At 50.0% G+C, this 14,581-nt stretch overlaps 1 protein-coding gene across 2 annotated transcripts in view; it reads left to right on the forward strand.

Moving 5' to 3' along the window:
- The window catches only part of LOC131259760 (AF4/FMR2 family member lilli), a 55,609-nt gene that overhangs the window by 9,499 nt on the left and 31,529 nt on the right, over positions 1 to 14,581 (forward strand). For both annotated transcript variants that reach the window (XM_058261337.1, XM_058261339.1), the window contains exon 3: positions 2,263 to 6,281. In XM_058261337.1, the coding sequence (XP_058117320.1) occupies positions 2,263 to 6,281 (4,019 nt within the window). The remainder of the gene's footprint in view (positions 1 to 2,262; positions 6,282 to 14,581) is intronic.

Genomic DNA, 14,581 nt, shown 5'->3' on the forward strand with positions numbered 1-14,581 from the left:
AATACTATTTCTTATTCATTTGGTTTAGTTGTTAGAATATTCCAAATGAACCTAATGCTTTTCAACTCAAGTTCAAACACGACGCCCCAGCATTCGTTGTGTTGTGTTGAATAATTCCTTCAACTTTCTTAGGCTCCCAGACAAGCAACTATTTAACCGATTTCTTATGGAAATCTTATTTCAAACCCATCGCCTCCGGGACGATACCGGGGAACAGCAGGGAGCCAATGGTGTCTAGAGATGGCTTCGCATTAGAGGAATTATTTATTTACGTTTTACGATGCTATCTTTTTATCCCGCTTTCATCTTCCCATGGAACGCCGTATTTCTCCACCGAAGGCACGCGTTCACAAGCACAGCACTATGGCAACGTGGACGACCTGCTTGAGCTACTAGGAGGTAAAGAAAAGAATGAGGTGAATGTTTTTGATCTTGCTTCTTCCCATCCTCTTCGAGAACGGTGTTCCCTCGGAACCGAGCGAAACGCGGGCATGTTCGGTTCTTGCTTTTAGTAGACAACTTGGGAAAGTATGTTTGAATTTTTCTCCCGTTTAACTTACTTTTGGTTGCACTTAACAACTGGTTTGCTAAAGTCCGGGTCAAAATTTTCCCTTTCGATTTTTATAGATGCTTGTTTGATACTGTTTGCTGTCCATCAGCGCGTCGGAAAACATGCGGCAGTAATTTTTCCCGACCGATCGTGATGATCATCATCATCATCATCGGCCACCCAAACTCCTTTTCTCCCCATATGATTTTTCCTTCCCACAAAGTGAGCAATGAACTCTCCCAACCCATCCGCGTACAGCGGTACTTTGATTTATGTGTTTTTATTATTTTATGTTCCCTTTCTTCGAGCATTTTTCGGATTCTGTCTCGCTCACACCAATCGTTTTGGGGTTGATCTTGGCGTTCCCTTATACAAACATACATGATGCTCTTGGAATGCATTCGCGGTTCATCTCGGAATATCTGGCTAATGTTACGACCGGTCGCGAGCAGTATGTGATCACTAACACTAGGAAAGCCGTTGCTTGGAGGGGAAATGATCGTTTGCCATAAAATTAACCCTTGGAGAGGAATATAACAAGAAACTTGATGATCGAAGATTGGCTTTTTAAACGAATTGTAAAGAAAGGTTATCTCATTTATAGATTTGACTATGTGTGGACTATGTGTATCACTACTTTCGATACTAAAATTTTCTTAGGCTTGGCTTTAATACGTGAATTCGATACAAAATGTCCATACATATCCAAACCATATTCCGTTGCTAACATTAACTACCTTAAATACCCTTATGTATAGTTCTATTATCACGATAAAAATTAAAATCAATAGCGATTTACTCTTCTAAGGGCGAGTGAATGAAGTTGGCGACGATGCTATAAAATTCGTTATCATTGGTTGTGGTTTGTGTCTCGGCTAATTTTTATAGCAAACAGGGAGTTTCATCGTTGCTATTACGTACGTTTATTGTAGCTTTATGTGTGTGTGCGTGTTTGTTAAACTAATCGTTTGCATTGTTGTTCATTCGTCTCCCTCTCTTTCTCTCTCTCCCACCCTGTATGTTTGGTCGACGATCGTCGAATTGTGTTCATTGTTGCTCCACCACAAACATACCACCCTACCGCACACCACTTCAACCTGCCCCGTATATACACCGAACTTGGGTTCTTATCATCGACATCATTGCACTCCAAATAACACTTTCCAACCGTCCGGATCCGGTGCCTGCGGATGTGTGTGGTGTGTCCTGTCCGATGCGTGAATGTATTGTACCACACCACTAACACCCTGCCACGTGCCGTGTGCGTATGTGTGCTCTTGTTTGTATATACGATCATCTGTTGTGTGCACCACCCTCCTTCCACACACCCGCTCGTCATCATCACGCACCACCTGTTCTCACCCCCTGTGTTGTGGGTATTTCATTGCTTGTTTACTGTTCGTAATCTCCACACGGGACACATACACACACACGCACAGAGGGTAGCACAGCTACAAACACCAACACCGACACCGACAGTCCGCTGGATACAGTGCCCGACAGCGAACGACAACATCCGGTGGTGGAAAGTAAGGAAAATGATCCCCCTTCTTTGTTGTTGGGCACTGACAGCACTGATAAAAGTGACAGCCTACCATCCGAGGGTGAGGGTGGCGGTGGTGGTGGTGGGGATGTAATGACACGAGAGGACGAGGGGAAGGTAGTGATCGCGCGGGACAATAACCCCCATTGCTCTTCCGTTCCACTCAAAGGCGCCGCCGCAACGTCCCCAACCGTCGGAGTTCATTTTGGGGCACACTTTGGTGGAGCGAATGAACCGGCCCAGCAACAGCAGCACCAACACCACAATTACCATCCGCAGCAGCAGCAACAGCGCAGCAGTGTTGGTGGTAGCGTGCGCACAGGAGAAGCCGTATTGGTGCCGACGACGACGCCGCCGCCACCGCCGCCGTTGGCCGCAAGTGGAACGCCGTCGTCTTCGAGCGGCGGTTCGGTGTCGGCCGGAGCAGCTAACGGGCCTCAGTCACATTCCAATGCCGGTTCGGAACACAGCGGCAGCAGTAGCAGCAGCTGTAGTAGCGGAAGTAGCACCGTCGCTGCTGCCATCGCAACCGCAACGTCGTCGGCGCGTCCGAACAGTGTCGTGATCGTGGACCGTGAAATTCCCTCAGTGAGCAACAATTCCGGTGGTGTCGTTAAAGGTTCGTCGCTCGTTCTATCGCCCGGTCAGCAGCAAACGCAGCAGCAGCAGCAGCAAAGGGAAGGTGCTGGTGTAGTCAGGAAGATGGTCGCTGCCACGGCCGCGGAGGAGATCGTCGTCGTCTACGAAAAGAACAACTCGGTGCTGGGCGGTGGACCAGTGGTGGATGTCACGGGTGGCGTTGGTGGTGGTGGAGGTGGTGGCCCCGGGTTCGGGGATGCCGGGGAGGAGCTGAAGTACGGCCCAGGGATCGTGTCACGGTTGCGCTGCCGCTATCTTAGCCTGGCCCTGCGCCAATCCGTCACCAAGCAGCGTCCCTCGCTGAACAGTATGCGCCGCGCGACCAGCCTCAACAACCTGCTGGACGAGGAAAGCGAGGATCTGAGTGAGCGCGAACAATCGATCGGTAGCGAGGGTGGTGGTGGTCAGCACCAAAACCATCATCATCATCATCATCAGCACCAACAACAGGCGCACCAGCAGCACCAACAGCACCAGCAGAAGAAGTATCATTCGCAAAATTATCACTACCAACAACAACAGCAGCAGCAGCAGCAACGCGAACACTACGCAAACGGAAACGGCAACAATCATAACCATAACCATAACCATCTTCATCAGAAAGAGCAGCAGCAGCAGCCGCTCCATGCAACGGTAGTTCTGCAGCCACCGTACCAGAAGCAGCAGCCGCAATTCGCTCCGAAGCAACCGTGGATCCACCAACAGCAACAGCAGCAAGAAGAGCAGCAAGTGGTGGTCAAGACGGCGGCACCGTTTCTCCGCGGCGTGCAAAACAGTTATACGCGAGCGAGCCGCCAGGTGGAGAAGAAGAACGAGTACAATCGCTACACCAAGCACCATCGGGGCGGCGGTGGCGCTGACGCGGTCCTGCTCAAGCGTGCCCGCTCAGTCGAGGCTCTGGTGCGCTACGATCACCACAAGGCCTGGGAGCGGGATGCAACGACGGGGTCGCCGCCAGCAGCAGCAGCAGCAGCAGCAATAGCACCAGTGGCCGCAGCAGCAGTCGAAACCGTTGTCGGCGGCGTGTCGTCCTCGGAGGTGGGCAGCAATGTGATCATACTGGACGAGATCGCCACACCGACGACCACAGCGACCAGCAACGGCGGCGGCGGCGGCGTGGTGGTGGTAGCGTCCGCGACGGCGGTGGCAGCGACGACCACGCTCGAAAGCAACGGTATATCCAGTTCGGGACCGGGATCGGGAGCACCGATGGCGGCGACCGCGCCGACGGCGATGATGATGAACGGCGGAGGAGCGGTAGTTGGCGTTGGCACGAGAGGCGCGGCGGCTGGCACCGATTTGCCGCTGCTGGTCAGCGATTGCGTGACGATCGAGGAGAAGATCATCAATGGGCGCGAGAAAGGTGATCCGAAACCGAAGCGGCTGACCTCGTTCATCGATGCCGACGAGCGGCCACCGCCGGACGTGGTCAAGCAGACGATGAAGATCTTCGAGGCGAACGCGAACCGTCGCGGTGGGAGAGCGAACGGGGGCGGTGGAGCGGGCGGTCCACCGGGCAGTGACGTCGCCAGCAAGGTGGCCAACTATCGCTCGATCATCATCTCGGGCACGGTGACGACGCCGGCTGCTCCTGCCGTGGCCGCGGAAAAGCCACCCATCACGCACCCGAAGCCACCGCTCAGTCCGAAGAAGCCAAATATTAAGCCGCGTACCGCTAGTCCGAAACATCAGGCGCCCGCACCAGCACCGGCCACCACAGCAACGGTGGGCAAACCGCCACCCTCGCCGAAGTCGCTGGAAGCCGTCAACAATCTGAAGAATGCCTCCGGCAACAGCAACGGTACCATCGGCAGCACCACCGGTCAGCGAAACAACAAACCATCAGCGACGGTTGTTGAATCGCTCGGTGGTACGCCACCGTCTCCACCGGCAAGAAGTAAACACGCGTCTTCGACCAGTAATGGCGTTGGCGCTGCTGCTGCTCCTGGTAGTGTTGGTGCCGTCAACAAGAACAGCATGCAAAGCAACGGCGGTGGCAGCAACAGCGAGATGATGGGAGAGGTCACCACGCACTCCGCCGAATGCGCACCCGACGAGAGCGCGCTGGAACCGAAGAACAACGCACTTAAGAACGGCGGTGCTGCCGCAGGAGGAGGCATCGGTGGCGTTCGCGATCACCACCACAACAGCTACGAGAACGGCTTGACTCAGACAGCGGCGACCGCGGTCGTCGTAGCAGCATCTAAGACGGCGACGGGGTCAGATAGCGGCCACCAACACATGCACAACGCCGCCGCGAGCAGCAATACGGCACAGGGAGCGGCAGCGTCGTCGTCGTCGTTGTCGTCGTCGTCGCCTTCGCCAGCAGGGGGAATTTGCGAGTCGCCTTCGATTCAGCAGCTCACGAGCAAGCTTGCCAGTCTGCATCTGGCGACCTCTACGCCGACTGGAGCCGCGGGAGCGAACGGAACCACGAACCACCCCCTGGACAACGCAGCAGCGTCGCAGGATCGGCGTAACCTTGAGTACGTCACGAGTGATGAGGAGGAGGAGGACGACGACGACGACGACGAGCACGACGGAGGTCACCATCACAGCGCCTCGTACACGGTGAATCCGGATTCCGGAAGTGAGGAAGATCGCCATCCAAAGGTTGGAAACCGCGACGCGGACGACGACGGTGACGACGAGCGCGAGGAAGCGGAAGGAAACAGTGACGACGACGTCGACGACGCAGGGGACGATCGTATGGTGAGGAAGATTTCGCGCACCGCAATGGAGAACATTGCCCGGGCCGGGACTACGACGCAGTTCCGCTTTAATGGCACCGTCAAATCGTCCTATCTGCCGGGAGTCGGCGGAGGAGGAGTGACGTTGGCTGCCCCGAGCACCAAACCGCCCGCTCCCCCGATTCCGATGTCCCGCGAGAGCCTCGGGCCGGCGAAGTCGTCGGCTAACGGTGTTACCGCCGCCGCAGGCAACAACGAGGCCAACGGTAGTGCGGGTCGTTCGCCGTCAGAGGTCGCTGGCAATAATAGTGGTGCAGTGAACAACGGTAGTGTCGGTGGTGCGCATAATGATGGTGTTGTTGCTGGCGGTGGCTCTCCACTGACCAGGCGTGAGATCGAAAAGAATCAAATCAATCGCGAAAAGAGTGGTGAGGTCACGGCGTCTGCCGTGTCGGGAACAAGCGGCAATAGTGGTGCTGGGGTTGGGGCTTCGCCAGCCGTTGGCGGCGGCGGTAGTGGTGTTGGTGGTGGTGGTGTGGCAAACGCGAGTGTCCAAAAGCTGCCAACCGGTAGCAACAACAACAACAACAGTAACGGAAGTTCCAACAGTGTCGACAGTACCAAGTCGTTCGTGGCCAAATGGGGCACGGGTGGTGGACAGTCGGTGGCCGCAGCCTCGTCAACGGCTGCCTCACCCCTGGCCGGGCTGGTGGCGGCAAGGAAGAAGGCAAAGCCACCGCCAAGCCAGCAGGATGGGACCAACACCATGGTGTTCAACTTCAGCGACCGCAAGGACGTTCCGGATTACATCGAGAACGATGGTGTCATCATTCGGCCACGCCCGAGAGAGCTGCCAAAGGTAAGTCCCAACCCTCCCGGGAGGTTCGTCGCCCCGATTCCTCCCTCCGGTGGCCTGTGCTGCACCACCGGAAGGTGATTCATTATCGGTGCGCATTTAGATTAGATCTGGGTGGGTTCACAATTCGCGTGAGTTTGACTATGGTGGTAGTTCCCTTCGTCTGGCCGTGTGAGTGAAGAACTGTAGCATCGATAGTCCGACAGACATCCGATATCGTCACCGGTCCAGATATATCCAACATGATAAGAGGTTAACTAAACCTTTGGGCAAGAGATATGGGACCGAAGCATATTCCAACTCATGAACTCGACTGGCTAAAGTTTGGGGCGTTTTTTGTGGACGAACAGAATCAATCCCACTCTGATTACACCTGGAAGGTGTTATCTTATCGATCCAAATTCCCCGGTTTTATTTTGACAGCACACTAACTCCACGCGGAAATTATTGGTCATCGTTACGCCAAGGGAGTAAGACGCTGAGTTCATTACTTGTCTTTGGTTTACACCGGAATTGGAGAAACCATCAATTTTGCGTTAACACACCCTCTGTAATCTGATTGTACCTAACGCGAGCGACGATAATGGATGATTCATACTGGCAAGCGTATTCATGCTTCGAATTCCCATACGAACACATGCATTCAACTCTAGAGCTAATGCTGTAGTGCTGGTCACGAACACTCATATCAGAAGATGCTTAACCAGCCACTGTTGCAGGTCGGTCCTCGAGAGTAGACTTCAACTGGATCAATTACGCACAAGTGGGACAGAGGAGGTTGACCACCAAGTCATTTGCGGCTATATTATGAGGGTGTTATTTCTGTCTCGACCATCGTTGTCGCTGATTTTTATGGGCCTATGATGCAAGTGAAGGGTGCCGTTGACGCGCGCTGATAGATTATCTTCCCTCGCGCCGTATAAGCTTTGCCGTCCTCTCTCGGTCGATGTCTATCAGTGATCCACTTTAAGCCGGTTTTTCGGATCACTCCCCCAGATGCCGCCCGACTGTACCAACATCTTGATCTTCGTTGTTTCGAGTTCAAGGTTTTGCTGACGGTGGATTGGACGGAAATAGCCTGGCGTCCTGCCGTTTTCTCAACGCGATGCTAAGTGGGGGAGCTAGATGAGTTGGCAAACAGATGGGCTATTTTGGAGCATTGGTGCGACACTCGTGCTCGACGCGATATTGTGGATTGGCATCATAAAACGGTTTCCTCGAAATGTGTTGACAAGCTGTTTGAGTAAGAATATCATATGCGAAAGATATGAGAAGTGTGAATATTTGCACTTGAGTTCAAATAATATAAACAACCTTAATGTTGTTGGAAATGTTTTAATTGAAAATTTGTAAATAGTTTACAGCTTTGGATTCCGTGGCCAGAGTATCAATTTCATCTCCAACAGCTAGTCGTTCGGCCCTGAGCAACGAATCAGCAAACTCTGAGTCATTGCCATGGAAGGACGCAAAAGCGCAGAGCGAGTGAAACTATAGCCGATTTCAAAACATTGCGCGAAAAAAAAAACATACAAAAGAACTTCTTTGCTGCAAATGCGCGTAATTCGAACTGCTTCAATTTTGAAGGCTGTTTTCTGTTGCACCATAAAAAACCGTGTAAAATTCCGCTGTTGCCTTTAATTTTAAATCGATTCAATTCAGCAACACTGATGTTGAATTGTCCATGCAGGTTTGAACTTGGGCGTAGTTCCCGGATGCGTTTTCTTTGCGTAAATTCCTACGTAACCTGTTTGGGTGACATAATGATGGAGGTTAAATTACTTGTGCACAACGCAAGTTTATAGTCAAAAATCGGCAGTTTCTCAGCCTACTATTAGTACCAGCCTACTTACTCATAAAAGTATCAAAGAAATAACGTGTATGTATCACCGGAAAATCAAAATCGCCGTTGTCGTTTCGTTGAAGATGCCTTTGAATAACTGCTTCCGGTGGAGGATTGTGACTTTGAAGCATCATCCTGTTCTTCGGAACTCTCTAGATCCTGCTTGTCTTTGCCCATGGCTAAATCGTTCAACTGCGCCTTCAGATCGATAGCCTTTTGCAGCAGATGATCAAACCGTGTGCACACATCACACTCCTCTCCGTCGCGGCTATCTTGCGAAGCATCCGGATTGCCGAACAGTGCCAACAGTTCGTTCTCCTGGGTCGATCGATCCTCTTGAAACGGTTCAAACATCTCCGGAGCTATTCTCGACCGCGCATCGCCGTCGTCGTGCGTTTCACCGGGAAACGTCCACCGAATCACGCGCAACCTAAAGGGCTCCTCCAAACGACATTCGGGGCAGGTTTTCTTTATTTTCATCCAGCGCAGGACGCAACGTTGGTGGAACACGTGTCCACATGAGGTCGCCAGGCACTGGTTGAGCAGTGGCTCCCAGCAAATATTGCACACAAAATTCATAACTTTCAACGCATGCGTGCGATGAGTACTTGATGTCCCAGCTTACTTTGATTTTGCTACCATTTGGATAGTTAGAAAATCCAGGTTAGATGCCATCACCAAGCCTGAGTACTATAATTGAAGTGGTCTTTCATTTTGCGGAATGTCGATCGTGATGCGTCCTATCTTTCGTACCCCATCAACTTGCATTTCCAATGAGCAAAGAGGATTGGAACATTCTTTGATTCGAATCAGAAAATCTCCATGTTCTTGTGAAGCTATTGTTTAACGTCAACCCGGTGCATTGTTTTGCAGATGCAAATGTCAACCCGACCGACCGGGCTTTTGGGCGTGACGTTTTCCAAGCTGCTGCACCTTTGTGAATTTTCTTGCAAATTGCTCTTCCCTTTTCCCTTCTGAACGCGCACGTCCTTTTTGTCGTGAAAATCGTTCAATCACGATGTTCCCCGACTGTGCGACTTGTTTTCAAGTCGACCGCGAGACATTTACGGCTGAGTTTTGTCCCTCCGAGGGGCGGGGTGCAGTAAGGGCCTCGATCGTCGTCGGACGAATTGAAATCGAGAGGCCACCGTCACGATTCATCATCGTCGTCGAAGGGAGAGGTTTGTTTACAGAAACACCAGCGTTCCTTAAGGTTTTTGGTTTACTGCATGCATCGCATGCAGTAAGACACGATTTGATCTCGCCGCCTTTCGCACTCTCGATTCTTGGTTCTCGTTCCTAAACAACAAACTATCCCTGTTTGCTCCTTAGTATTGGTTACGAAATATGATCTTTGCCTTTTCGAAAAGAAAATAGTTTTTTTTTAAACTTCCAATACACTCGAGTCGAGAGAGAGAACGTAGTTTGCAAAGTTTTCGTGCTTCGTGCGAAGCTGAAGCTTGTGTTGTATATTTGCATTTTAGATTTTGTGCAAACTTCGATTTCACTCCGCACCGGGTTCTGTAGTGTGCGGCATGTGCTACGACTTTGCAGAGGACTGATCAGATTTTCCATGCACTCTGCTCCTATGGGCCTTCTTGTTCGTATTTCGTTGTTTGCCGCATTTTATCACACGCACCGGTCTCGTCGAAGGCAAAGTAAACGGAAATTTATTCTACTCACAAGACTCACCGGACCAGCAGACGAGTGGATGTGTTGGCGAAATGAATAATTTATTAAACATTCTGAATTGTTGTCTCTTCGCGACGACTCCGTGCATAATCGATGTCCACGTTGGATCGGTATGGAGCGGCTCGATTATGTGAACGATCGGTGTTTAGTTCTTCGACGCCTTAGGAAGAGCTCTACCGGCTCTAGGGCGAGTCTGTTTTGCATACTCCTCTTCTCACCCATCGGTTGGTTATTCGGTGAAAAAGCACAAGGGGAATAGAATTTGAATATTTTAAAATATCCTAACGGCTTTCACTATCCAAGAAATTCACTTTCCGTTGAAACTTAAGGTTCCGCTCCAACCGGAACATGATAAGTATGACACAACCTTGGATTTCCCCAAGCGTTCGTTTCCGATGCGTCCACATAGGGCGCGTTGTTACCTTTGTGGTTCTTTGTTGCAAAACAAAATATGTGCAATTTTTTCTGTCAGCGACCTGTTCACTAATAATAACTCGTAAGGTTGCGTTGGGTTTTTATCGCTGTACAAAGTGCAACATGACAGTATTTTGAGCTCGAGTCATCCGTCACGGAAAAAAAGCATGAACGTTGCTTCGCCTGATGAGTCATCGTATTAAAAACCAATTAGAACTGCTTGCAAGTATCGATTCTTAGTATTGGTTTATGGTAGTAGATCTATCAGCAACTTATTTTCTATCATATGAATCAATTTGTTTTGAGCGAACATATGTTCTCTCTTGAATCATCCCATCTCACCTTGATAGAATTTGCAGTGAGGAATTTATTTTCATGTTTTTCTCACTTCCCACCGGAAATTTAGCTAAACTTAATTAGCCTTGTGTGGCCCGGTTAATCGTAGGTTGTTCGTTCCTTGTACCTTGTACAAGAATGTTGACGTGATGCGTTTGACTTTATCAAATCATGATCTATGGTGTTCCGTATTATAAGTTACCCATTTCCCACCATTTGATCCCTTCGTCAGTGTACTCTAATCGTGTTAATTGCACAGCAGTTCGTCTGTTATCGGATGATTCGGTGACGAAAATCGTTCTCCACCCTTCATTAAGCAAACATAGGCCTTACAGGCATAAAGTGTACCAACCCATCGAAACTCCACTAGCACTGCGAAGGGTTGATGGCAAAAATAAAGGTCAATAAAGCCAAATCGACGCTGGAGAAAGTTTCCGACGACCCGGTCGACAAAAACGTTTATGGTACGTCAATTATCATCAGACTAATTGATGGTACAAATGGCGCACCAAAGTGCCAGTAACATATGCTTTGCATCCTACATTATTCTCTTTGGGGTGATAAAAAGCCCGGGCCCAGTGCAAACAACATCACGAACCAATCCCAGGTTTTTTTTTTGTACAAGTTGTTCTACTAAAGGTTTTGGGAAGGGCTGATTACGTTTGCACCTGCTGACGATTTTTCGAACAATTAGCAAATCCAATATTGACGAGTGTTACTAGCCGTTGATATCCAAAATATTGAGGACTTGGGAGTGGCGTAGAAAGTTACAGATAATCAATGTTTTCAAAGAAAATAAACAAGTCTGGCAAACATTGTTATTCATTTTAGTTATCGACTCTTCTTTGGGAAGATACGCTCTTTCCCGCATTTTCATGTGTGTCGTTCCATAGATCTAAGAGCTACGATCACAGATCTTTGTTCCCAGACATTGGACCACTATGGCAATTTCTCGATGATGAACATAATTGATTAGGAGGAATTATTTGCGCAATGTTTTGGAATGTTTATTTTATCTCTTGTGCATACATTTTCCGATTAATCACAAGTCGATTTTGCCCGATTCCCTTCTCAGACCTATTTGTTGCCCGCAAATAGGACTCGGACCAATGGTTCCTCCAGCGTCCGGCTTTTAGTCAGCGACCGGATCCTCTCTTCCCTTGTGGCCATTCCCGACCTACATGGCGGGACAAGAAGTAGGCGAAACGAGTCGAAACAGAAAACCGACCACATCCATTCGCCTTGAGCGGCTGTCGGTTTCAAGGGCCACAAAAACCCACACCGGAGAGTATGTAGATTGGAGCAGTAGCCTCTTCCTCGCCCAGACGTGATTGAGTGACTCACATCGGACGTTAAGAAAATATCGTCTTTTGCGCTTTCTTTGCACGATGATGTGTGGCTTATTTTCAGTTTTTCGCATTGGTGTGCACCTTTCCTTTTTCCGCTGCCTCCAGGGGGGTGATGATGGAGGCTTTTCCACGCCGAGAGATCGATAACCGAAAATGGGCACTCAAATCAGTCTTGCGAGATTATCTTGCTCTTTCCCTCGCAGCGATCGGCAGAGAAATGAAGATTATGATCGTCCGGAGGGAAGAAGGCGGCCCATTAGTTGCACGCAGACACAGGCAGGCTGGTGTGCTGTTATTTATTTTCCATCGAACTCGAAATATGCTCGCGCCGGAAGTCGGTGAAGTGGTCCGTCGGGCCGAATGCTGCTGCACTCTCTGCTTCGGTCATTCGCGGCGGATGGACGTCAGGTAGCGGTGGTGTTCCGTTGGCCTCTTCCTTCCTGCCAACTCTGGGCCAAGTGGTGGTTTGCAAAATTGGCGAATTCGCATACCTTTCGGTGCCTAGATTGGGCACAATAAAATGGAGGAATAAAAACAAGCAGAACGTCTCGTTAACGCTTTGCCGTAGGAATGGATTTGGCATTTGCGAAAATCAATATTTGTATGAGTGCGCGGATGTGAAGTTTTGAATACAACTCAACATAAAGAGCATTTCTTCCACCCTCCTGGTAGCAGAAGTAATCATTTCCTAATTTTAGAACAAGATCTCCCGCCTCAAACGTGCTTCCTATCGGGTTTCCTTCTCATTTTTTAATTAGAATCAATTTGGAGCCTCATTTTATCATTAGCTACCGTCCATCTGGAGCTGCAGGCACTTAGGCCAGACTTATCGTGATCTTGTACTTTCAAGCCAATCGGTTTTTGCGGCTTGTCTGTCCGCACGTACCCTTCACTTGTTTCACTTTGTGGAACCGTGGGCCTGAAGCTACTAGCATCGGCTTTATGACGGGGAGTTATCCCGGCAGGGGGCGGGAAATTAAGTTGTTGCCAACTGTGGTCGCCTTTATTCGACACTCTCAACCGTACCGAAGGCGTTCGCTTCGGGGGGGACCAACAAAGAAAGAACCGCTCCACGGCTCAAGGACTTCACGGCCGTCCGTTCTGCGACGGACGTAAAACCTGTTTGGAATCTAAAACGCTGCAATCCGGTTTGAAAGATCCGAACAGTCTTACCTGCGTCGAAGGAGCTAAATAAATAGTAAGAGAAAAAGATAGTGCATCGAAATTTTCTACTCACACACATACCCCCCGTTCTGTGACGGGTTCATTCTTTAAAGCAAGCCTACGAAGGAAGTAGAGAACTCCCTCCTGGTAAGGATAAGAGAACTCCCTCCTGGTAAGGTTAAAAGCAGTCATACAAGATCCACGAGTCTACGGAGATGTCTGCAAGGACATACATAGGCTGATTCGGCTCCACCCCAGTGGAAAGTAAACCAGTTCATCGGAGGGACAGACTCATGCAACAAAAACTGGCTCGCCGAGGACGCCCGCAAAGAATGGGACAACTTTCAACAATCGCTTGCCATTTTGTCAATTATCATGTATGCGATCTTCAAGCTCCTCAAGAACCTATTCGATATGAACGTCACGTATCGTGATGAGTTATGCCCATGCTCCATTCTCGACGAACTGGAGCAACTCGAGCAACGCCCCGATCCATAATTACACCCGTTGCAACAATGTATCAACCTTCGGGAATATATTTTACGGCATTCCAATGTTTTGGTGGCGGCAAAAACATCAGAAACCAGTGGGAAACGGCAAAAAAACTGCTCGAAATTGGCATTCCCCTGGTCGATGAAGGAAGAGGAACTCCTTAATAGGAATTAACTCGTGTGCCGAATGGGACACGCTCGTCCGGAGTACATCCATCCGGGACCCACCGATTACGTGACATTGTCGCATCGCGAAAGGGCAGCCCTTCAGGTTTCCCCATATGAAGGTAGGAAACACGATGCCACTTCGGAATCGTGTGTTCGCCACGCTTGGGGGCTTCTCCAATGAGTATGAGTTATGAGTAATGGTGCCTTCCCCTCCGCCAAACTGGTGCAATTGTGTCCGCGCAATGAAATCAGCCCTTCCGGTTGACTGTACCACCACCAGATTTGTGTTTGTGTGTCCTCACAGGTACACTTGTCGACATGTCCAATGTATTTCAGCCCGTTACGCACTCCTAATCCATCGTCGACCGGGCGATGGTTGCTGGTCGGAAATATTATTATGAAATTTCGGAATTAGTTACGCATCGATTACGTCGCCCTGGGAGCAATTGATAGTTTCAGGTACGCACCGGTAGGTAGGTGCCTTGCCTGCTGCCGCTCGACTGCGTATCCACGTTGTTTAACAAACCAGATAATAATAGTTCACCCTGCTGCTGCCATGTCGACAACGGTGTGCGTGGGGTGTTACGCACAACAAATCGCTTGCCGATTGACGAGGAAGTACGGTGTGGCTCCAGGTGGATTTCTTGGTGGACCTCACCAGATGGCGCTCACATAGGCAAAGCGCGGATGGATACTAGGAATGGCATCTTTTTTCCTGCGGCTGTGGGTCAACCATGTCTAACCCCCGTGTAAAGAGGGGTGTGTTTATGTGCAAGGTAGGCAACTTTACAGCTCGATCCAAACCCTGTTGCGATCGATCTGGACTGGATGATTTGCAAACGGTAGTAG

The sequence above is a fragment of the Anopheles coustani genome, chromosome 3 (assembly GCF_943734705.1).
Source record: "Anopheles coustani chromosome 3, idAnoCousDA_361_x.2, whole genome shotgun sequence".
Taxonomy (NCBI): domain Eukaryota; kingdom Metazoa; phylum Arthropoda; class Insecta; order Diptera; family Culicidae; genus Anopheles; species Anopheles coustani.